This window comes from Zasmidium cellare (assembly GCF_010093935.1).
Source record: "Zasmidium cellare ATCC 36951 unplaced genomic scaffold M409scaffold_16, whole genome shotgun sequence".
NCBI classification, from domain to species: Eukaryota; Fungi; Ascomycota; class Dothideomycetes; order Mycosphaerellales; family Mycosphaerellaceae; genus Zasmidium; species Zasmidium cellare.
In genome coordinates, this window is record NW_022986960.1 from 234,200 (window position 1) to 257,386 (window position 23,187).

At 52.9% G+C, this 23,187-nt stretch overlaps 11 protein-coding genes across 11 annotated transcripts; 3 read left to right on the forward strand and 8 right to left on the reverse strand.

The window, feature by feature from the left end:
• Positions 1–99: 99 nt before the first annotated feature.
• M409DRAFT_22529 (uncharacterized protein) lies at positions 100–1,621 on the reverse strand (the record flags this gene model as incomplete). The annotated part of the gene is made up of 2 exons (XM_033806370.1): positions 100–839; positions 892–1,621. 2 exons carry the CDS (start codon positions 1,619–1,621, stop codon positions 100–102), a joined length of 1,470 nt encoding a protein of 489 aa, XP_033667984.1.
• Positions 1,622–2,554: 933 nt separating this feature from the next.
• On the forward strand, positions 2,555–4,759 carry M409DRAFT_66165 (uncharacterized protein; the record flags this gene model as incomplete). Its single annotated transcript, XM_033816817.1, has 2 exons — positions 2,555–2,655; positions 3,301–4,759. The coding sequence occupies 2 exons, from the start codon at positions 2,555–2,557 to the stop codon at positions 4,757–4,759; spliced, it is 1,560 nt and encodes a 519-aa protein (XP_033667985.1).
• Positions 4,760–5,730: 971 nt separating this feature from the next.
• M409DRAFT_66166 (uncharacterized protein) lies at positions 5,731–7,158 on the reverse strand (the record flags this gene model as incomplete). Its single annotated transcript, XM_033816818.1, has 3 exons — positions 5,731–6,573; positions 6,628–6,953; positions 7,077–7,158. 3 exons carry the CDS (start codon positions 7,156–7,158, stop codon positions 5,731–5,733), a joined length of 1,251 nt encoding a protein of 416 aa, XP_033667986.1.
• A 524-nt stretch (positions 7,159–7,682) lies between these two features.
• Positions 7,683–8,600, reverse strand: M409DRAFT_22532 (uncharacterized protein; the record flags this gene model as incomplete). Its single annotated transcript, XM_033806371.1, has 3 exons — positions 7,683–8,245; positions 8,315–8,476; positions 8,549–8,600. The coding sequence occupies 3 exons, from the start codon at positions 8,598–8,600 to the stop codon at positions 7,683–7,685; spliced, it is 777 nt and encodes a 258-aa protein (XP_033667987.1).
• Positions 8,601–9,720: 1,120 nt separating this feature from the next.
• M409DRAFT_22533 (uncharacterized protein) lies at positions 9,721–10,083 on the reverse strand (the record flags this gene model as incomplete). The annotated part of the gene is made up of 1 exon (XM_033806372.1): positions 9,721–10,083. The coding sequence occupies one exon, from the start codon at positions 10,081–10,083 to the stop codon at positions 9,721–9,723; it is 363 nt and encodes a 120-aa protein (XP_033667988.1).
• Positions 10,084–10,202: 119 nt separating this feature from the next.
• Positions 10,203–11,012, forward strand: M409DRAFT_22534 (uncharacterized protein; the record flags this gene model as incomplete). Its single annotated transcript, XM_033806373.1, has 1 exon — positions 10,203–11,012. The coding sequence occupies one exon, from the start codon at positions 10,203–10,205 to the stop codon at positions 11,010–11,012; it is 810 nt and encodes a 269-aa protein (XP_033667989.1).
• A 522-nt stretch (positions 11,013–11,534) lies between these two features.
• M409DRAFT_66168 (uncharacterized protein) lies at positions 11,535–13,333 on the forward strand (the record flags this gene model as incomplete). Its single annotated transcript, XM_033816819.1, has 6 exons — positions 11,535–11,773; positions 11,821–11,941; positions 11,989–12,258; positions 12,309–12,853; positions 12,910–13,066; positions 13,136–13,333. The coding sequence occupies 6 exons, from the start codon at positions 11,535–11,537 to the stop codon at positions 13,331–13,333; spliced, it is 1,530 nt and encodes a 509-aa protein (XP_033667990.1).
• A 2,189-nt stretch (positions 13,334–15,522) lies between these two features.
• On the reverse strand, positions 15,523–16,323 carry M409DRAFT_54307 (uncharacterized protein; the record flags this gene model as incomplete). The annotated part of the gene is made up of 1 exon (XM_033812675.1): positions 15,523–16,323. One exon carries the CDS (start codon positions 16,321–16,323, stop codon positions 15,523–15,525), a length of 801 nt encoding a protein of 266 aa, XP_033667991.1.
• Positions 16,324–16,818: 495 nt separating this feature from the next.
• Positions 16,819–18,593, reverse strand: M409DRAFT_22537 (uncharacterized protein; the record flags this gene model as incomplete). The annotated part of the gene is made up of 3 exons (XM_033806374.1): positions 16,819–17,803; positions 17,858–17,937; positions 17,988–18,593. 3 exons carry the CDS (start codon positions 18,591–18,593, stop codon positions 16,819–16,821), a joined length of 1,671 nt encoding a protein of 556 aa, XP_033667992.1.
• Positions 18,594–19,806: 1,213 nt separating this feature from the next.
• M409DRAFT_22538 (polysaccharide lyase family 3 protein) lies at positions 19,807–20,771 on the reverse strand (the record flags this gene model as incomplete). Its single annotated transcript, XM_033806375.1, has 5 exons — positions 19,807–20,004; positions 20,061–20,163; positions 20,215–20,241; positions 20,291–20,387; positions 20,441–20,771. The coding sequence occupies 5 exons, from the start codon at positions 20,769–20,771 to the stop codon at positions 19,807–19,809; spliced, it is 756 nt and encodes a 251-aa protein (XP_033667993.1).
• Positions 20,772–21,553: 782 nt separating this feature from the next.
• Positions 21,554–23,187, reverse strand: M409DRAFT_54310 (uncharacterized protein; the record flags this gene model as incomplete). Its single annotated transcript, XM_033812676.1, has 8 exons — positions 21,554–21,816; positions 21,885–22,060; positions 22,111–22,234; positions 22,360–22,572; positions 22,624–22,653; positions 22,705–22,749; positions 22,802–22,921; positions 22,983–23,187. The coding sequence occupies 8 exons, from the start codon at positions 23,185–23,187 to the stop codon at positions 21,554–21,556; spliced, it is 1,176 nt and encodes a 391-aa protein (XP_033667994.1).

The window sequence follows — 23,187 nt, forward strand, 5'->3', positions numbered from 1 at the left end:
TCTGGGAAAAGAAATGGTCTATGAGATATGACATGCTATGATTGATGAGAAGATAGCACAAAGGTCTCCCAAAACATTCGCTGCTACAACAATGCCTTCTCAAACATCAATCGGACACTTCACCTCCCCCGCCAGCAACTTGATCAGCTCCCTCACATCCCCCACGCCTTCCAACCCCAGCACCGTCTTCTCAATCTCCTCCCTCCTCCCCTCATCCAAAATCCCCCTCACGAGTCCCCTCCACTTCTCGACAATATCCTCATTGCTCGCCGGCGGCGAAATCCCTTTCGGCGCTTTCACCTCCTCCTTGACTTCCGTGCCATCCGCGAATTTGATAGAGATCTTCGTCGTGAACAGCGCGTCGCCTTGTGCGTCGATGGAGGCGTCGTGCTTTGGGTGGACTTTTTCCATCATGGCGCGGATTTCGGGACGGTTGAGTTTCGAGGCGCCGAATTGCGACATCAAGACTTCCCTGTCGTAGAGCTGCGACGCCGCGGCATTCTGGATGGACATTTGCGCGGCGGTGCTGGTCAAAGGTTTGTCCTTGGGCGCGATCCATCCTCCATGTTCGTAGGCGGCTTTGGCGTGTTTGGTGGTGACGGAGGTTATGTTGGAGAGGTTCTTGGTTTCGAAGAGGGATGGGTGGGCTTTTTGGAGGTTCTCGACGGCGTCGATGGTGGAGTGCAGGGCGGCCATGGCGGCGTGGAGTTTGACTCGGATGTTGTGGATTTCCCAGCGGGTGCCGAGTTCGCTTGAGATTTCGTCGGGGAGGGATTTGGGAGATTTGCTGGCGCCTTCGCTGAACATGGAGAGGAAGCCGCCGTATGGGCGTTCATAGACTGGGATGAGGGGTTAGTTGTGGGCGATATGGGAGTGGCAGTTTGAGCTTACCTTCTTCGATGCCGGTGTAGTTCTCTCGTGCTAGTAGGGTAGCGAAGAGACCGTTCCTCGAACCGAAGCCGTGTTGCATACGCTTGGCCATACTGCCGAACTGTGCAGACATCAGACCTCCGGCTTGCGTACATGCAGTCCCCAAAGCCCACTCAATCTGCTGTGGATTCAAGCCCAGGTACGAAGACACCGCGGCGGCTGTTGCAGAAGGTCCCTGAACAGCACCACTATGCCAGCCTCTTGAAAGCAAATCCCCTCCGTGAAGAGCGAGACCAACTCTTGGCCCAACCTCGCAGCCAACAACATACGCCTTCAAGAAATCCAGCCCAGAGAATTTATCGCCTTCTTCCGCCTCGCTCGCCGCGAACAACGCCGGCAGCAGCAACGAATTCGAATGCAGCGGCGCTCGAGAGTGGTAGTCATCCAACTCGAAACCCTGCCCGAACGTGCTGTTCAGCAACGCAGCCGACAAAGGCGGCAATTTACGATCTCCCCATCCGATGACCGTACATTGGCCTTGGGGATCCATTTTGAAAATTGCTTTCGCGGCAATTTCGGACCATGGTAGATGTGCTGCCACAAAAGAGCAGGCGATGCCGTCGAGGATCAGGTACTTGGCTCGTTCGAGGACTTCTGGGGGGATGTCTGAGATTTTGGTCGAGTGGATCCAGTTGGCGAGTTGGCCTGTTTGGCCCGAGGGGTTGCTTGGTTGGTTCGTGGTGGAAGACATAGTATTTAGTAGATGTTCAGAGGATCTGACCTACCTTTGCTCCTCGAATGGAGGATGCCTCTTACATTATATCAATGGATTGTTGAGGAGCTGTGAGCTGTAGCTTCGTCATGACCAGTCCCGGCATCGCTGCTCGAGTTAAGTGAATGCTGAGTGATGTTGCACTTCGGCCATACAAGGTTCAGCAAGATGGCATGTGTTCTTTGACCGCGGCTGCCGTTGTAGGATATAGCTGGGAATACATAGTGTGTTGTTGAAGACAGGAAGTCGTCTCGGCGAAGAGCGAGGACGGAGCTAAGGGACATTGGCACTGCGACTTCGGGCCAGGGGCTGTCTCTCCGAAAACTCGCTCCTGACCACAGCACTTCTTTTGCTGCCATGACCGAGAAAGGCACCAAACTTGTGCATCAATCGTCCAACTCTGCTCTGAGCTGCGAAAATTTCTTCGCAATGAGCGTAAATGCTCAGAAAAGCGATCTCGGCTCGGAGTACGTTTCCCGGCCATCAACCGCGGGAAGTCGTGGATGCTAGGCTGGACGAGACCACTTGCACACAGCACAGCATCGACTGTGGCTCAGGTACAAGAAGCGAATGCATCTCGAACTCGTTTGGTTCTGGTTTGGTGGGCATTCAAACACTCAGGTCAAGTGTTGCAGGCTGATTGAAAGCCTCACGCCAGAGTCTGATAGCGGTAAACATTGATATGTAACCAGCACTGACAAGTTATGCGCTTTGCGCTTTGCAGGCACGAGAGAATGACGAAGATTGTTGTGCTCGTGACTAACCTTGTGTAAAGGTCAATTGTGCTGTTATGAGCACGTCTACAGACCGTCTGTCCTACTGCCACTCCTCTTTTTCTCCAACGACGTCTCAACATTGTTCGCATTATCATGCACGGTATGGCCTCATTCTTTGCTGCTATTTCCTCTTGGCATGCGCTACATGCTCTGCATCTGGTCATACGTCCGTCAAGTGGCCCAACCGGAAAGCGAGGAACAGCCTGAAGATAAGAAGGAGGCAGCGTGGAGTTGGCGGTAAGCAAGGCGTGGGTGTTGACTTGCCAGTGACGCCGTCTTGTATGCTCGATCGCAGGCCTGGAGGGCGGAGAAGAGGCCACAATCACAGCCAGTGTACACCAGCCGCTCCACAGCCGTGCGACAATGCTGTGCCTGTATCCAGAGGTGGCATTGCAGGCGTTTTGAGTGCGAGCACGACTCGAAAGCGACGAGATGTTGGTATCCGCCACAACGACATCAGCGTGCAGGGACACGATAGGACCTCGTTGCGACACCAATTGGGAGGCGGGTGAGGTCACCGAAAGCCTGTTATTAAGCTGAAGCCTCGTGACGCCCTCTAGATCGAAACCGGCGCCAGGTCCCACTTGTCGAGAGCTTGAGGAAAGCTTGCTGACGCTTCGATTTTGGTCGTGCTTTCTCGTCCATTTTCTGGCCAGACACGTGCTGCCGAAATTCCCGCACACTCGAAATGGAGCAAGGGTTTGCGAATCCGTTTGCTGGGGACGGGCACAATAAGGACGACAGCCAGCAGCCTGATCCAAGTCCGCCTGCCCAGAGCCCGACCGAACACTTGGCCCCAGAGCAGACGACTCGTGCGTCTCCACTCAGAGTGCCGAGTCCGACTCCCAGTCCGGCACCCAGCAGCAGCGAAAAGAAGCCCAGACCCGAGAGTGGAAGTGGAGACGACGACGTATCCCAGCACGAAGGTGTCCTCGAGAAGCTGAAGACCGCTGCCGATGATGCTGCACCGGCTGTAGTCGACAAGATCAGGACTGTGGCACATAAGATCCACCTTCACAGCGTCAGGGCTGAAGGGGTCACCAGGTTGCTAAATCCAACCACCATCCGGATGCAGGCCCGCTTCGGTAGCGACCCCAGCCAGGAGGACAGTCACGGCTTGCACAAAGCCAAGGAGATGGCTCTGATATGGCGATCTCGCGATAACCGAAAAGGCCGCAATTCGATAGCCGTGCCTATGATGCCACCTATTGAATCGGAAGAAACTCCTCTGTTACCCTTGAGGTACACCCCTCGAATATCTGGAAAGTTGAGCGACATTGGTTCTACACTGTGGCGAATGTGCACTGTCTTTCCCTACTGGGACATGGCCTTTTGGAGTGGATGGTCGTATACGATTGGGTCGGCCCTATTCGTTGCAGATGGAGCGATGGCCTGGGGTCCTGTGGCATTCGGGGAGAATTTCGAGTCAGCCACCACGGAAAAGTATGGCGGTCCGCTGTGCTTCTTCTTTGGTGCCCTCTTCTATCAAATCGGAGCTGTCGCGGCGTACTTGGAAGCTGTCAATGATGGATCCTTCCACGGCTCTGCAATGCGCAGGCTACTAGAAGGCCACGGTCAGGCAGCCAGCAGGAAGTTGCTTGACGACAAGATTCATAACTTTGTTGGTCACATCAAGCCGCACCATCGAGATCACGACGCTGAAGCTCTCGCCAACTCGGTCGATCCCGAAGCAGGCTGGAAGACCAAAGAGCATCGCCATTTGAGACCTGGATCCATCTATCCAACCGGCAAAGCTCCAGCGCCTCGCCGTGGCGGAGTCGATCTCGGCGGCGAAGAAGGCGATGAAAGCGCCTATATGACCTGGCGATGGTGGCCAAGCTGGCATGCGTTGAGAACACAGCATGTGTATGAGATAGGATACATCGCCTGTACCATCCAACTGTTCGGTGTGACGTTGTACGGCGTTACAGCCATCGTCATCCTCCCGGGCATCCTCGACAGCCTGAGCAGTTGGCAAGAACTCGGCGCGTACTGGGTACCACAGATCGTCGCCGCAGCTTGCTTCCTCATCGCAAGTATCATGTTCACCTTCGAAACGCAAGAAAAGTGGTGGAAGCCCGAGCCGAAAGTCCTGGGTTGGTGGATCGGCGTATGGTCCATCCTCGGATCAGTAGGCTTCGAGCTCTGCGCCGGATTTGGTGTTCCTTCTGGTTCCTTGACCTGGGCCGCATACCAGAGCGACTTGTCCAGCATGTGGGGATCTGCCGCATATCTGATTGGCAGCTTCCTGCAGTGGTATGAGGCTTTGAGTAAGAATCCGATCGAGGAGCTGTTCAGTGAGCCTGGAGAGATGAAGTCTTACCAAGTGCATCCCGTATGAGCGAGACCCAGAGCGACTTTTCCAGCGATGTTTGGCCCCAGAGCGACTTTCGGCCTTTTGACCCATAGCGACGTTTCCAAGGATACCCAGGCGCCAGTTGACCACAAGCGACATTTCTCCCAAAGCAGCATTGGCCCATAGCGACTTTGCCATTTCTGATGCATTGACCGATTGACGACTGACGAAGAACATGAACACCCTTGGGACAGAACGACCCATGGCATCCGGCGCGACCAGAAGCAGTAGATTTATCTCATGCCTTGTCATGCCAGAGCGACTGCACCGAATAACCCAAGATCAAGAGCGACATTCTCCGAAAGCGCCACGCCAGCATCCATAGCCATTTATCGAGCTCGGACCGATGGATAAGAGACAGTGTTACCAGTCTTCCAAACGAGATTGTTGACGACGTCTTCAGATCTGCACCGATGCAACTCACGAGGGGCGAGCTATATCTGGATTTGCAGCAAATGTATTTGCCCTCCCGTCCTTTTCTATTGCATCATCTAACCGATACTTCAGATCACTCTATCTTGGATAAGCAAGCGTACGTGCGTTAGCTAGCGGTATGCAACGACAAGCAGTATGGAGATGAATAGTCATCGTACAATTTAGGAAATTTCCAAACTCGCAAGACGACTCATCTACCTGCACACTCCCCTCCGCCCCACTCCAAAGTCAACAATGCATCACCGGCACCGTACTTGCGCAACAATACTACCATTAATTCCGCCCCATTCCTCTTCTCCCTTCTCCCACCTCCAAGCTGTATGTAGAGTAGATCGTAGTAAGGACTCGACTTCATTCTCCAATCTGTCGGCTGTCTTCAAGTCGAAAACGAAGTCAGGTGGGTAGCTCGGGGCTGGACAGATGGATCATGGGATCGACTGCAAGAGTGAAAGTCTTCTATTTATACAGATCGTTACGCGCAAGCTCGCACATGGCTAACATTACAGCCCACTACGATCTCATCACCCATTCGTCATCGGGTCGTTATCAGGATAGTAGAAAAACGCCAGCGCAATGATCAAGTACCAACCAACACACAAGCAACCCTCAAGAAAATTGCTCGTCCCGCCTCGGATGAGGAAATTCGTCACGAGTACGCTCAAGAAGAACACAACCGTCTCGAATAGCTGGAAGTGGAGTGACAGCGGTTTTTCCATCGCCCACGCGAAGAGTACCAGTAGCGGCGTGACGAACAGCGCGATCTGCAGGCCACTTCCGAGATCCACGAGGAGGGCCAGGTTCATCTTGCCTTTCCACGAGACGATGACGGCTGTGACGTGCTCGGCGGCGTTGCTGACGATGGGGAGGAGGATCAGACCAATGAAGGTCTTGGACATGGATGTCGTTTCGACGATCTCGTTGATGCTGTCGACTAGGAATTCGGCGCAGACACCCACGCAGAGTGTGGTGACCACGAGGCAGGCCAAGGCTCCTTTTGGTCCGAGGGTCGTTTCGATCTCTTCGTTGTGGTGCTTGGATTGGGCGTGTACGGGGTCGATGTTCTCGTCACCGTCGCCTTCGGGTTCGGGGCCGTCGTCGCGAAAGAGATTGGAATGTGTTCGGAGTTGGAATACGAGGTAGAGGAAGTAGAGCACGATCAGGATGATTGCTGTTCCGCGTGAGACGGCCAGGACGTCAATCGTGTCGCCGTCTGCTGAGTCGCGGAGCGTGGAGTAGAGAATGGCGGGTACGATCAAGGCTGAGGAGGCCAGAGTTAGGAGAGCGGACATGATGCCGGCTACGGTTGGATCGTATCTCGATTCGCGTCGTCGGATGCCACCTGAAATGAAGCAGCAGCCTAGAACCTGTTCGCAATAGGTCAGCTACATGTGTTGAAGACGAGCTTATGAGCAACTTACTAGAAGGATGTTGACCAGAACACTGCCAAGAATACTGGCCTGCACAAGACGATACTCCCCCTTGTTCAGAGCAATGATCGAAACAATCAACTCGATGGCATTGCCGAAGGTGGCGTTGAGCAATCCTCCAATCGCCGGACCAACAGTGTGGGCCAACTCCTCAGTGGCAAAGGAGAGCAATGCCGCCAATGGAATGATGCCCAAGAAGTTGAGCACAAAAATCGCCATGGCAGGCCAATCCACTACTCCAGCAGCAATCCCCAGCGGCACAAAGACCAACAGAATGTTAACATAGCTAGACGATATGACCTTCCACACAGTGCGTCCTATTCGGGCTGGCCATTCTTTAACACGTGGTGTGTTCCTTGTTGCATTCTGTACATGATTCTGCACATGGCCAAGAAGGGAAGTCTGTTCGTTTCGATCTCCATTTTCTTCGTTGAGCAGACCGTCCTGATGTCCTTGTCGTTGACTGTTTCCGGTCCTTCGCACCAGATTGTTGAATCTGGCTCTAATCCCGGACGCCGACATTGTTGTCGTCGGTCAATGCTGCTGAATTGCAGTGTCGCAGTTGATGCAAGACGGTGAATTTTGTTGCTGGTGATGCGCGAGTGACACTGCCATCACTGCCATCACTGCCATCAAAATCAATGCTTGAGCCAATGAAAGGAGGGCAATGTTTTGATGACGTTGATGCCAAGCATTGCCGGTGAAAGTCTAATAATCTGGGGGCTGGGGTTCACAACTTCACCTCCCTTGTCAGTACGCTCAAATTCCTTCCTTCTATCCCCTACGCTCGATGAAGTTGACCCCTTGGATTCTACGTTGCAGAACATGGTTTTCCCTATCAAGGCAGCTGTAAAAGATATAGTATCGTCAATATTGATAGATCGCTATTTTTTACTTTAGTACAACTCGGATACAAGCACGTAATTTGAGGAGATCGCTCTACAACACCAATGAACAAGCATTAGACGAAACAAGTGCAGCCAACATCCAACTCCCACGCAATAACGACATCATACTCAACACTTTGATCTTTTCTCCCGGTGAGCTCATGGAACGGAAGATCCAGCTTGGGTGAGCGCGCCCTGCACAGCTCCGCCGACCTGGTTTCCGGCAGCACCCACGTCACCGGTACCAACACCGTCAATGTTATCTTCTGCGGTTGTAATGGGCGCAATCTCGTCACCCACGCCAAGAGCATCCCCAACATCTTGCGTACCTTCGGCGATCTTGTTGAGCTGGCGGCGGGCTGGGGCCGAGCCTTTGGCGCCAGACACAGCTGAGCCGATGGCGTTGCCAATTGCAGCACCGGTATCTGCGGGGATGTCTGCTTCGTAATTGCCGACCACAGCACCGGCTGCATTTTCAGCGGCATCGATCTCGTTCCCGGCGCTTGAAACAGCACCCGTGACGGGTGCGGTCTCTTGTCCCGCGCCTGCGGCATTGCTGATAGCTTGGACCCCGTTGGAGATGTCCGCGACCTGACGACGAGCGTTGCCGACGGCGCAGTCGCCAGTGCACTCATCGCCAGTGTCGCCAACGGCGCCTGCCTGGATATTCTGGGCGGCGTAACCGGTACCCTGGTCCACATTATTGACGACATCGTAACAAGCTGCAGATAGTCAATCATCAGCCACGTCCTTGTATTCCTAGAAAACTAGTGCTCCCAGGAGCCACTTACCGGCAGCAAGACCAGAGCCTTGGCGGCGGAAGAATCTGAACCTCCTCGTGGCAGCCTTGGCGCCAGCGACGTTGCCGGCAACATTGTTCAGCGCTGCTGCAGTTCCTTGGCCAACACCATTTGTGACACCGTTGACCAAACCCTGGCAGGCCTGAGCCTCTCCTACAGACATGTCTTAGCACTTTCCACGAATCGAAACCTGAAGGCTGGAAGATTTGCCAGGTGTGATCATACCTCCAATTTGAGGAACGGGAACAGCCAAGACGTTGGCGGCCAGGGCGGCCATGATGGTAGCGGTGGAGAAGTGCATTGTGTCGGTAGTGAACTTGAAAGATGTGGTAAAGAGGTAATGATGGGGTGGGGTTGACGGTAGTGTTGAAAGGGGTTGCACTTGGGAGGCGCTGGCGCTCTGCTGGCTTCTGTCTTTGGTCGTTGGTCTGGCTGGATGAACGCTGTCTTGGACCGTCGACTTCAAGGTTTATATATTCGTTGGAAGGGGCACGGCACAACCATACTGGCAATGCCGTTGCTGTTGGGATTGACGGCCCAAGGGCGACGTTGAGACGTCATCGAGCCTGCTGCTGGCTTCCGTGTTAGCTCTGATGTTTCTCATCGCGGGAAATATTCTCGCGCGACTGGAAGGGATGTTGTCTGACAGAGGCAGGGATCAGCAACTCAGGCGCATGTAGAAACTCTCCTTGACAAAGAACTGGGGGATATATCGGCAACATCGTGCCTAGCGCACGTGGCTTGCTGGGAAAGTTTGGTAGGCGAAAACTAAACAGCTCTGCAAGGTCGACTATTGAGTCCCTACATGACATTGTGGCTTCAAAGCCTCCGAAGCGGCATCTCGGTGCATGGTGGCGTCTAGGCAAGGCGTTCTGCCTGGGCAGAGACTCATCCAGCAACCATTGCGAGGAGGTAGTCGACAAGGCATTTGGGTTTGAGCCAGCATCGCAATCAGTGAGGGTATGTTGGTTAGACTTGCAAATTCTCCGACTGTCGACATTGTGTCTCCACCGATCAACGCTACCACGTGCGTTGAGACCCGGATCGACATTGAGAGCATGGCCTCGTCGTGGAGGAGGAGATCGACACTGGGGGATTGTCACCGGGCCCCGATGGCCGCACTCGACCGAAGAGTGCCGGTGAGGGCAACTAACGGCAGGCGTGAAGAATCGGAGGGTAGGGTGAGGTCAGCTTTCAGGTAGAGCTGCAGTCGGCACGATCCGCAACAGGCTAGTATGGCGTGGAGAATCGTGGAGGACCTGGTACAAGCACTTGCAGATGAGGAGGTCGACAGAGTTGCGGTGCCGCCATGCAGTTTTTCGATGTCACCAAAGCTGCTAAGAGGTGGAAGAAACCATAAGCTTTCTACAAAATAAGGCTTAGCAAGGCTTGGCAGCTTAGTGGCTTGCGCCATCACCGTCATGTCGGTCCAAAGTGTCCTTGTTCTTGGGCTTCCACATGGCCGGCAATTGCACAGGACCAATGGCATACCACCTCTCGAAACGCCCATCGCCCGTACTGGAGGTGAGCAGCCAGCCGTGCCGCTCTGTGTTCAGCAGGGATGAGTCCAACGTCACCTTACCGGCGAAATTGGCGGCACCGTCCTCCAGAGCTTTGACAAGGTTTTCAACGAAGTCTGAATGTACCATGCCTACCTTCCATTGCAAATTCTGCTTTGAGCTGGCGTGGTGAGCTGACGCAGGCTCTACTGTGGCCGCAAGCCGCTGACGATATGGCAAGATTCCCACCAGAGACTCCATTGTTGGGAAAGAAGAGCTGACGATATGGCAGGACCGTCACCTTGCACCCATTACAGGCGAAGAAGAATTCATACGTACTATCATACCAGTTGCATGTACAAGCGCTTCGTCATTTCAACATGCCAGGACCAGACAGAATTTATGTCGACGACTACCCGCATGCACAGACCGATGAAGATGAAAAGCTGCTTTACAATGAAGAGGATACTTCGCTCGGGCCCAAACTACCCCGGCGACGCGTCTATGGTGGGCTTTCAGCCTTGTCATGGCTTTCAAATGTCGCCTTACTCGGCGTGATACTCTTTCTCCTTCTCGACAAAATACACAACTCCGGTCACCGGCCAGTCTACGAACTTGCCGGAGACATCAACAATGTCTGGCCTGAACTTCCACAGCAGATAATCGAATTTCAGCCGGACAGCCGATTCATAGGAAATCTTACGTCACCCACCTTCATCAACAATATCAAGCAGCACTGGCTAGAGCTTGTCCCTAAGGGTCTCGGATTCGTCGAGGTTGTTGACTGCGCCGGCCGACCAAACATACCCCCGCCATTGATCGAATACAAGAAACCAGTCTACACAACTTCCATCACCCACCAGCTCCACTGCTTGTTCATGGTTATGCACGGATTCAACGATTTGGCATTGAATCACGGCAGGTTTGCAATGAACATGGCAGAAGACGACGGTGATGAGGGTCTGACGCGGGAGGGCGAAGACCCAGTCGAGCATTTGAGCCATTGTTTTGATTACCTAAGGCAGGCAATCATGTGCCATGGCGACACGGCGCTGGAGGGTCGGCAGACGACCTTCGGATCCCATGTAGGTGGCAGTGACGGGTGGAATGTGCAGCATGTGTGCAAGCCTTGGGATCGGATCCACGATTGGTTGGAGGAACATCGGATTGACGACCGGGAGTGGATTTGAGGGTTAAGATTGCTAGGGTGTGATAGGACTATACTCGGCCGTGGCCTTGTGTTGCACCGCAGGAGATGATCCTCTGAAGATTCTTCAACCGTCGGAATCAATGACATGCGGACACGGCAGCGATCTGTCAACTTTGGTGGAAGCCAAAGCCGAAATCCCGCGCAGAAACAGCTGCTATGGCCGATACTAATCACCGAGCCCGTATACGCGGAGGATGATGATTCAAAAAGTGCGACACTGCAGATCCTTCAACTCCGAAACATGCCCGGATCGCTCAGAGAAGAACTCAATGTCTATCACGAGTTGCCGTCGATACGCAAGCTGCTGCTGCATGAATTGCGTGACTCATGAAAATGGTAGATGCGCCTTGATGCAGCCCAGCCTCGGGTTTAGTTGCCGGAGGGGTATGTTTCTCGCATTTGAGGTTCATCTGCAGTCTCTTGATTCGTACTCTGTTAAGTATATGAGAACGATATCCTCATCAATCTATACTGGCCTTCATGCTCTCAACCCATTCAAGTCATGGCAATGATGGAGCCGGCAACGCCACAGAGCAATTTCGAGGGCGAGAAGGTTGACACCCAGCCGATGAAAGACATCGACGAAGATGTCGACTTGGAAGCTACTCAGAACAGATCTGGAATCCCAACAGCGACCGACTGGTACCCCGATGCTGCCAGAGACCCGGCGAACCCGCAGAACTGGTCGATGTTGAAAAGGGTATTTCATACCGCGGTGCCCACGAGCATTGCTTTTTTATGGTTCGTCCAGGCCACTCCACATCGCAATGATCGCTAATGATAGGCAGTCCATTCGGGTCGTCAGTCTATACACCAGCGATATCTTCCATCATGGCGGACATGGGAGTGAAGCGAGAGGTTGCTTTGTTGCCTTTCGTTTTCTATCTTCTCGGGCTTGCTTTTGGACCTGTGAGCTTAGCCGAGATGATTCCAGCCTCCGTGACTGACGTTTCTAGGTCCTTGCTGCTCCTCTCAGCGAGACTTTTGGTCGAAGAATCGTCTACATTGGAGCTCTGCCGTTGTTCGCGGTCTTCACGATAGGGGCTGGCTTCTCGACCAACATCACTTCGCTTATCGTCTGTCGATTCTTTGCCGGAGCCTCGTCAAGCCCTGGGTTGAGCATTGGGTCCGGCACCACAGCAGATGTGTGGCGTCCAAATGAACGATCAGTCCCCATGGCTATTTTCGTGACGAGTGTTCAAATGGGGCCTGTGTTTGGACCACTGGTGAGTAGTTACTCTTCGTCTCTGATGTTTCAATGACACTGACCCTTCAGATCGGTGGTTTCGTGGTAGAGAAACGTGATTGGCGATGGACCCAGTGGATCATGTTATTTGGCTTGACCATTGTCCTCGCTATCACGCTATTCATGAAAGAGACGTACAAGCTTACGATCCTGAAAGCCAGGGCAAAGCGACTGGGTATACAGGGACCAGCAGAGCCTCAACGAACAAAAGGTGAATTCATCGCATACTTCGCCAAAAAGACCCTTTCCAGGCCCATCCACATGGTGCTGACAGAGCCGATTGTCACTTTCTTCGACATCTACACCGCCTTCACGTTCGGGTTGCTGAATGCATTCTTCGCGGCTTTCTCCTGGGTCTTTGAGAACACATATGGATTTGATCTGGGTAGCACGGGATTGACGTATCTTGGGCAAGCAGTCGGCAGTATTGTCGGTCTTGCCATAATACTCTACTATTCCCAATACCGATGGGCAGAGGAGACGAGGAGACTTGTCGAGGTTGATCCAAAGGCCAGGCTGCCTTCAGAGAGGAAGCTCATCATCGCCAAAATCGGTGCGCCGCTACTTCCGATATCGTAAGTACTGGGCGGCGACCAGTACCCAAAGTACGTTGAGCTGACTTCGCATACAGACTCTTCTGGTTCGGTTGGACAGCCAGGCCTTCTGTCCATTGGATCTCGCCCATCATCACGGAGGCTTTCTTCAGTTGCGGCAACCTGCTCATATTCGTCTGTGCCCTGATGTTCTTACAGGACTGCTATGGATCACAATACGGCGCGTCCGCATCAGTGAGTAATCCAACAAGATCTCGTCAATATTTAGAGATGCTGGAAGCTAATGGCATGCTCCTTCACCAGGCTTCGAACACCTTCACCCGCTACATCGCAGCTTTTGCCTTTCCGCTGTTTGCAGTTCAGATGTTCGAAGCGTTAGGTAACGGATGGGCCTGTAGCCTGTTGGGGTTCGTAAGCATATTGCTCATACCCATACCGTTTGCATTCGATCGATATGGAGAACGCATCAGAGCCCGGAGCAAGTATGTGCCAGAGGAATGAGCTAGCAGCTTATCTGATCGAATGTACGCAAGAGCATCGCATGAATTCTCGATGGCCTTCGTGCTCCACTGCCATGTCACCAGTGACCGACTTTTCCGGAAGCGAGTGTATTTGAGTCCTTCGGGTATGCAGTGCTCCCTAGCTTTAAAACCGGTTCTGCAAGCTGGCGAGGCCATTGAGGCTGAAACTGAATGTTGTACATCGAACGGGAACGAATTCGATACGAACACGCGTCCGTGCCTGATACCAAGCGCTGAAAACAAAGGAATGTGCCGCCACGGTCCGTTTGAGCGAATCCCTGATCAGCTGCCAAGCCGGAGTCAAGCCTTCAAACACCACACTGGTTCAGCCTTCCGCGGGACAAGCCAACAGTTTGCCTTGGATGCAGGCACTGCCTTGGATCGGCGTCATGGCTCTTCAAACAGCATCACGCTTTGCCAATAACACCGATTTAAGAGGTCTGCTCCTGCCTTGCGGCTGGCACACAGCCACTTAAGCTCATGGAATGGAGCTTGCTGCGAGTGCCTGCCAAGGTCGGCCATGTGTCACGAAGAACGCCGTTTATCTGGCTTGTATGTCCTCAGTCACTGGTGGCATGTCTCGTGCTCATGACTTGTTGTTCTGACCTTTGATATCCGCAACCTTTACCACCGACCATTCTCAACCAAAAGTACTTGATGGCCACGAAGTACGATCCCCTATCTTGGCATCCTAAATATCGAACAGCGTGGCAACGACAGTATCAGTGCGTTCCAAGATGGGCGCGGCTACTGGCAATCACTACGGTTTCGCTCTTCGGCATACTGGGGCTTCTCCATGGAGTACGAGACATTCATGACAAGAGCATCAAGCGGAAGAGCACCGACTTCAGCAGTCTCAAACAAAGAGAGAACGCCTGGCTCCCACCGAGGCCGATCCGGACGGTCGGAATCGATAATTACATCGATGACCAGTATCACTATCTCCGACACTTGGGCCAAGGGGATGAGGGCTCAGCTGGACTGTACTTTGACACATCCACTGGGAACCAAGTAGTCATCAAAATCTTCAGAAACATCGCCAGAAACCATCTTCCACCGAAGATGTTGATCAGTGACATCGGAAACTATACCACGGCTTGGCCTACGGAGATCGAGGCTGGCTTACTCATAGGTGAAACGTCAATCCGGGGATCATATGCTCGAGTTCTGGATTACTTCATACTTCAGTCAGGGCGTCATTGGTCATGGGCACTAGTCACACCGTTTGTCTCTGGCGGAACACTGGCAAACCTGGCGGCACGTGAGCGTTGCCAAAAGAAAGCCGGTGTCGAGGAATTGGATCAGATACATCGACCTACATTCAACGATCTTCTCTCCGCGCTTGTTTCACTGCACAAAGCAGACTTATGTCACGACGACATCAAGCCAGACAACATTCTCGTCGAATCAAATGAGCACTGGCTCATCGGCGACCTCGGTGCCGTCCGTCACAGAACGCATCCGTGGCACTCAACCCCGACTTGGCAGCATAAGAATCAATGGCCAGATTGCCAGTTCAACGACATTCGCCGGGCACTGAAATCTTACCTATGGCTCCTGCGAGAAGCATCGTCAGACAAGCTCGGTTTTGATCGGCAGTTTTGGGAGAGAAACAGCTCCTGGAGCAGAATGTACTGGAGCTACGTCCGGCATCCTGTTGTCATTCACACGACATCAATCACTGCTGGAGTGGAGACGAGCGAAGTGACGACTGGATTGCAAGACAGACATCTTGAAGGCGATGCTGCGATGTTGCGTGAAAGTGCTGCTGAACTGAGCAGAGCCACTGAGACTGAGCTCACTTGCACAACTGTACCACGAAGGTTATGGAAGCATTGGTGGTGGCGGTTCTGGATGCTATGAGCAATGAGGTCGTCCTGTTCAATTAAAAACATGAATAATTGAACGTCCTAAGCGCTGGTGCCCTTTGAGCTGGTCTGCACTTGAGCGATTGTATGAGAAACGAAGCCACGGAAATGCAGGGGCAAGGGCATATAGTATTGTCCAGTATCAGTAATTATGGCCAGGCCTGATTTCGTCAGCGATATATGGCTGCTGCGTGGAGGACAGGCTTTGATGATACCCTAGTTGTACATTATTAAACGACGACGACATCCTCCTATCCAGACCCTCCCACGCATTGCTTTCATCACTATCATTTCCCAAGCCTCACGATAATACATGCCTCGCCTCCTTCACACCACAACACAACACAAACGGAAAATCCATCTGCTTCCCCATCCCCTCCTTCTGCATCCCCACCTCTCCAAACTCGCCATCAAACCTCTCCACAGTCTTACTCATAGTCCACTTAGGCTCAACTTCAACCTCCACAAACCCAGCCTGCAACATAAGCGCCTCCATGGCGAGCGTAGCAATTCCATGCCGACAAACCCCTTCCATTCTCGATCTCGCATGGAACCGCTGAGCTTCTGGTCCGAAATCTTGAAAGTCGGTCAGCATAACACGACCATCCGGAGCGAGGCATTCATGCATCGTCTGCAGCACAGCCGTGAGATCTGGGATATGGTGCAGCACGAGATGGCTCGTGATGAGGTCGAATTTCAGCCTTGGCCCATCAGGTTTACTCGGCTCTGCAGGCGGAAGAGACGGATCCTCTGGATCTTCAAGTAAAAGAGCCAAGGCGACGATATTTCTCGGCGCATCTGGCTTATCAAGTTTCTGCTTCAACACATCTATCATGCCCTCCGCCGCGTCGACCGCTACGATTCGCTTCACGTGTGGAGCGAGCAGGAAAGAGAGGACGCCAGTCCCGCACCCGATTTCGAGCACTTCGAGTTCGTGCAAGGGTTTCTCTGGGGCGAGACTGTTGAGTTGTGCGAGGATGGCTCCGCACGCATGTTTGCTGGCTTTGTGTATGCCGGGGCGGGAGTCCCAGGCGGCGGCTTCTTTGTTGAAGCGGGTGTCATTGGCTTGCCGGTTGGAGAGGTCTGATACTGCGCTCGCCATTTCGATTAGGCTTTGTTGCTAACTTTTGTGCAAGATGTGAAGTTGAGGTCTGAGATGAGGTGAAGTCTCTCCGTCGGCTAGTGCTGACGACAACAATTGCCTAATTCGGGGTCAATAGCCGACGTTCTCGGCGGGAGGAGTGAATGCCAAGACTTTCACATGCTCGTGCTACTGGGCTTGGTCAAGATGGCTATAGCGTGCATTTTGATTTAACGGCAAATTGAGTCACTCAAAATCATGGCGATGCCTTCTCGTTTGGGCAACATGGTTAGCTGCTTGCAGACGAACAGTCATCCAGCGGCTGAACCAACGGAGGCGCCGACGTTGTTTGGAGACGAACGCCAAACGAGAGCGCAGCTAATCTCAAGATTGCAATTGTTAATAGCCCCCAGCATCTGAACGATTTAAAAGCGAGAGCAAGTGCTCTTGCACAGAACCCAGTCAAGTCATTCGTTGCTGTTTCTTTTGTATGAACTTTACTCCTTCTCCCTCGCTCTAGGGGTGATGTACAACCACAGTCTCTTCTCCATCGTTCTCTTCCACGATTTGTGGCGATTCCACCATCGGCCATCCATTTAGAGCCGTGGATTTCTCTCCTTGGCGGAGGAGAGACGCCACCAGGGTCAACACGGAGGCAAATGTTGACGCGTTCTTCACGAGGGTCTCAAAGACCCATCCATACGCCTCACAGCGCCATGCGTATACTGCGGCTGCTGTATGTCCACACACGACCATCTCCTGTACATCGAAAGGCTCGCCTCCATACGAAGCGTCGTCGGCCGCAATCTTGGGATCCTTTTCTGGCTTCTGGAGGGGATGTCCGTAATATGTCAGAGATCGATGGCGGCGAACATCATCCATCGTATCATCTTCACCCATCGTTTCTTGGTTTTGTCGAAGGCGCGAGGCCGAAAGTGTGCCCTGGAGCACAGCCCGGTGCTTCTCCCCGACTAGCCTACGGTGCCGACTTATACACCACTCATTGTCTTCAGGCAAAACATATTCCTCTTCGCCGTGCGCCGAGTGAACGAAAGGCACCGTTTGCCCATCTCTATCTTGGTTCCAAGGAACTTGCCATTGCTCTGGAAACACCTCGCCAAACTGAAGGAACTCGTCCATGCGCAGGATTGGGGGTGTCACTGGCGCAGGAGGAAAGTCGATCGCCCAGTCTGCCATGATTTGGTCTTGCGAAGTCCAGTCTTGCTCGCAAGCCCCTGTCCTCACTGGCCAAGTCCCGAGTGATGGAATTTGGAGGGCAGGATCAATCATATCTGCGGCAAAGTTTGCTGCGTTTTGTATGTCCCAGATGGTGTAGCTAGAATCCTGCAATCCGGAAACTCCATCCATAGGCTCATTGTTGGAAGAGAAGTCGAATTGCATATCCTCGTTTGCGAACTGGCTTGACAGGGAAACATTGTCTTGCGATGCCTCTCTCAGACTCTGATCCTGGGAGTCAATGCTATTTGGGGAGCTGATGTCACTGTGATGGGTCAGATTAGTTTACTCTCTCTTCGAGGCCCTGGTAAAGACTTACCTCGTAGCTTTGCTGGCATTTCGTCTTGATGGGTTCTGTTCCGGCTGAGGAGACATACTGCCCGCGAAGTTGTGGATGCACTTCTCTTTGTTAGTGATTCTGATGCATTTTTGTAGGGCAAAATCCCCACCTTTCTCTTCCGCTTTGCACACTTGTCGCACGCCTTGATCATTCGCCGCTTCCTGTAGTCGGCCTTTTCTTTCTCTGTCATTCTGCGCCTCTGATGCTGCTTTGGCTGGACGGACGAGATGCTGAAGACTCCGGTCATGTCCTCTTGAGGTGGCATGTCTTTTGTAAGTAGTGAAGATGGCTGACTGCCCGATGTAGACGATGGCACGTGCTTGAACTTTCCCTTGGTGCCAACCGTGGCATGATTCCACACGTTCAGCGTACTAGACGAGGTTGATGCGGTGGGCGTGGCAGAGGCTGTGAGAGTCTGAGGAACCGGCTGCGCTGTTACAGGGGCTGGAGGTGGTGGAGTAGCTGTATAAGCATGTTGCTCTTCCAGCAGGAATTTGATTGTCGCATCTCGAAGTCGCTCAGAGTGTGTCTTGAGGTGTGGGAAGGCGAACCTCAGAGCATCGAAGAGTTCATCGCTGTCTTTGGGTGGGAGGAAGTGCAATGGTGCTGAAGGGTCAAAGGGCTCCCCGGGCCGAACATCTCGGTATATCATATAAGTCGGCATGCCGGTATCATCAGGGGCCTGTTGAGACGGTACGTCTGCGGTGTACTCCATGGTTGCACTCCTTGTTGGTGTCTCCTCGGTGTGAACAAATTGGGGTCACCGCAATGAAGCGATACGCTTTTCCGTGGAGTCGACCTATATACTGTCGCGGACATCCTCGCGCCCACCGCTGAAATATCATTCCAGGCCATTCGTGCTCCGAACATCATCATGCCTGATGTAAACACATCCAATGGGTGACGGGGCTGAGATGTGGGCTGTGTCGTTCAGAGTCGTTTAAACTTCATCACCGCAGGCCAGAAAGAGCAATCCGCTCCTGACGGCTCCTCCCGTCAAACACTAGCACGGTCTGTTCCAAACCCTCTTCCCTGCCTCAAATCTCTGCCGGAGTACAGTCGAGGAAGGGAAATCTTTCGGCCCTCGTATCGGCCATTCAAGACCTGCGAATTCCTGACCGGTTCGTTCAGCTGCTTGCGTGGCCTGTTAACATTCACTCACCGTCGACATCACATGGGCGAGGCCAAGAGCGACTACATAAGCTGCCAAGTACCTCAACGATGACTCTTGATCAGGATCTTGTTTATTCATTCGGTACATTACTGCTTCGAGCAGAAGTTGCGCGCCTGACGTCCTGTCAAGCGAGTCACATGCCGAGCTTCTTTTCAACTCAATCGTGGGCAAGCTTTCAACTCTATTCGATGGATCCCAGGATTCCAGGGCCGAAGCTTGGCTAGAAGTAGACCACCGAAGCGACTGCATGGGGCATTCGAAATAACGTGTTCGGTGGAGGCTTGGTCGCCAGTCTTCGTATTTGTACTTCAAATGGAGAGATGAATCCACTAATAGAATAAGAGCTTGGCAAGAGGCAGAATTCGAAGAAATGCTCTTGTCATTCGCAAAACTATTGTCCTCACAGATAAATCGCATTGCTAGGGCCTAGCAGGATGAAAGCGTGCACAACAAAAACCTCGATTGCGAGCGAACCAATGACGGATACTTCTCGACAGGGCCACGATCCAACAACTCCTGCTGCATGCAAAGGATGCACGTTATCGGCTGACCCAGAGTGTCATTGCTGCGGCCTGAGCTCACAGTTGGAACCCTCTTTCATTTTTGTGAAGCTATGTACTCTGAACGACTGCCTGCATGCAAGGAATACTGAAAGAGAACGCTTTGCGGATTCGACCCTGTCTGATCATCTTCAGACCTTGTTATTCATGCTCGACACCGGTCGCCGTAGTCCGGCGTTCTCTTCACGTCTCCTTCAACACGCCGGGACACTGGAGTACTTGCAGTAGTTGCTCGGACCGTTCGAAACCTCAGGGGGCTCGTCGCCATTGTTGTTGCCCTTGAATTCGGTGCAGATCTGCTTGACGCTGTTCGCACATGTCGACGAGATCGTTGCGGTGTCGCCGTAGTTGGAGTTGATTCCCGCGAGGACTTTTCCGTTGGAAGACTTGACCTGCATGGCCATGTCAGACAGGACCGTACACTCGCGGTCACCAAGCTGGTACTTACATTCTTGATGACAACGTTTCGAGCCTTGCCGTTACCGCTGCAGTTTCCGCAAGACCTGTATAGCTTGCCGAAGTTTTGGACAGAGAAACCGTCGATCGTAACGCTGCGTTCGATCAGTGAAAAGGGGAAAACTATTTGGGCATATCATACGTACGTTCCAAATCCGTTGTGTTGGACGACCCTGAGTTTTGTCAGTAACGATGGCCTGCCATAGAAAACGTTCGTCTCACTTGTCATCAGCCTCTTGGGCTCCACCTCCACTCACGAGCGCGTTACCGTCGCCCTTGATCGATAACGCGTCTTCGCAGACATCCGTCCACCAAACATCTATACGGGAATCAGAGCCATCGGAATCATCCAATTCTCGCCGCAAGACCTACTTTGAATGGTGCACGACCCCTTGCAGTGCACGCCTTCGATCTGATCCTTGCCAATGATGGCATTCTTCAACGTCGCTCCGTTCTCAAGGATGAAGACAGCATCGGCATCTCCACCTTCGGCATCGCCAGTGCAAGAAACACCTCTGCCGTAAGTCTTCAACCCGCCGTCAAAGGTGCCTGATATTGTCTGGGCCTTGCTGTAAGTGACACTGCCCTTTGACGCCGGGATCGGAAAGCTGAAAGCGCGTTTGTCGAGCTCGTTGGAGGGAGCCGCGGAACCTGAGCTGATCAAGGTGCTCAGAGCGGTTAGGGAGATCAATTGAAGATGCATGTTGACTTGAGTGTAATTCAGGAGATGATGAAGTTATGCAAAAGACAGGCTATGGGCTGCGCTGATACTGTTCTGTCTCCATTTAATCCAACGACGGCACGTTCTTTATACCATCGACGCGGAATTATATCGTCCGTTTCACATCAAACGTACGTTCTGTCTAGACTGTTCATAACTCCTTCGCGTACCGCATTGCCCCGAGAACCTGCAGGTGAAGTTACAATAGCGTTGGTACTAACGTTTGTTCAAGGTGACCCAGCAATCAGGCTTTTGTTCCACGTTAGTCTGGGGTGCATGAAGGGAAACATGAAGGACGACGTTAAGTCGGCGATCATGTGTAACCGAGCTGCGATAGTGTCTTGGTATGATTTTCGCCTTTCCTAAGCTGGAAAAAATTCCGGTCGGCCAAGAAATTGTATAGTAGGTACAGAAGTCCTTGAACCAGCAGGGGAGATTGGGGAGACTTGAGAGCTGGACGTCAAAACTTCCACCTATGAGCATAGGCGCAGTGTTGTACATTCTGCGATGCGTACCGCGGTTCGCAAGCTAACACACTGATAGTGATTCGTTTCAGGGCCTACACGAGACACATCAAGAGCAGAGTGTCTTTGCGTTTGTTCGAGAGACAAAGAGAAGGGCTACGGGAAGATGGCTGGGTAATGCAAAGCAAGAAGGTTGTACGACGCTACATAAAGTTCATCATCCGTTTTGCCATATCGTGATACCTTGTCTTTCCTCCTTCGCATCGGCTATCCACCTAGTTGCCTCTTGTCTTCGACAATCTAGGCGTTGTTGTGGTTGAGTGGGCAGGCCAAAGATGCCAGGCTGCCGCCTGAACCGAAGATTGAGTTGAGCTTGCTGGCTGCCCACTGCAGAGTTGAAGTTGGGAGACCGCCTCCGCCGCCCAAGCTCGATGGGGTGTTCTCGGTTGCAATCTGGTACAAGAGGCAAGCAACACCCTGTGGGGTGGTCTGGAGGGTGTTGTTGGAGATGGATGGGCCGAACTGACCAATACCGTAGAAGGTGTTGGGGTTTCCAGTGTTACCTATGTCGTCAAAAATTAGTACCACTTTTTGCATGTGCTCGGCAATGGTAATATAGGGAGTAGCTTACCGCCGAAAGCAACTGGGTACGCCTCGTACTGCTTGAAGATCTCGGCGGCGACCAGCGGGATTGTGTAAGGCTGGACACGGGAGAACCAGTTCGGGGGAAGCTTCTCCTGACGGAAGAAATAGTCCATGGTAACCAGGTCAGGCTTGCCCTGGTCACCGAGGGATGGGAACAACTCGCTGAAGGATAGTCAGCTCTATTCGAATGGATGGTAGACCAAGCGACTTACTAGAGGAATGATGCGGCTCCGTACAAGAGCACTGACTGCGGACCGAAATAGAAGTTGCCGTTGTGGGCGACACTCCAGTCGTATCTCTGTTTGCGGTACCGGGCGATGTTACCGAAGTCGCAACCTGCGTTCCTCTGTGTTCACTGCTGGATCATGCCCGCGTAGAGGGTCGAGTTGAACTTGAAGTTGTCACCACCACCTGTCGACACATTAGCAGGCTAGTCTCCGATTCGGCAGTTTGTAACATACCAGTGAAGTAGTCGTTACGAGTGAGCGAGGTATCACCCTCAAACTTGTTGTGGCCGTCCAGGCCAAGCTCAGGGCCGAGACCAGGGGAAGCAGTCCTCGTTGTGGCATCACAGCCGATGGAGAGTTTTCCAGTGATTGGATCACCGTCGAGACCAACACCAAGCACGGCCAGCAGCACTGCTAGGTCGTAGCCAACACCGTAGACATTTTGTTCTGAGATACCGCGTTAGTCATGCGCTTCTGTGCCTCTATCTTATGACTTACGCATGTCAATAAGCTCGTTGAAGGTCGTAACTGAGGTTGATGTTAGCGGACACGATTTTGCCCATGGCCTTTGTGACTTACTGCCGTCGTGGGCCAAGAAGTTGTGGTTTGCGGCAGTGTTGATGCCTGCAGAGCTGTCAGCTTGTCTCAGCAATATATGCCTTCCAGTGCTGCATACCAGGGCAAGGACCACGAATGTCGTTCTTTCCAGGAGCGACAAAGTAGTGGGCAGTATCACCGTTGGCTGGCACCAGGTTGTTCTGGCACACCTGCTTGCCGGGAACACCGTTCTTCGCACCTAATCCACCACAGTCAGGCAAAGGATCGGACGGGTAGTGTCATGGCTCGTATTTATTTACCGCAATAAGGGTACTTGGTCGAGATAGGCACCGCTGGCACATGGTTTGGGTTGAAGGGGCATGAGGCGGCATCGCCTGGCACGCGCTCGACAAGGCGGTCATTGCGCTTCATCAGTTCTGGGTCCATTCCGACAGACTCGGCAACGAAAGGCCATGCTGTGACCTGGGAGGCCAGTGAGGCAGCGATGAGAGCCTTGGAAAACAT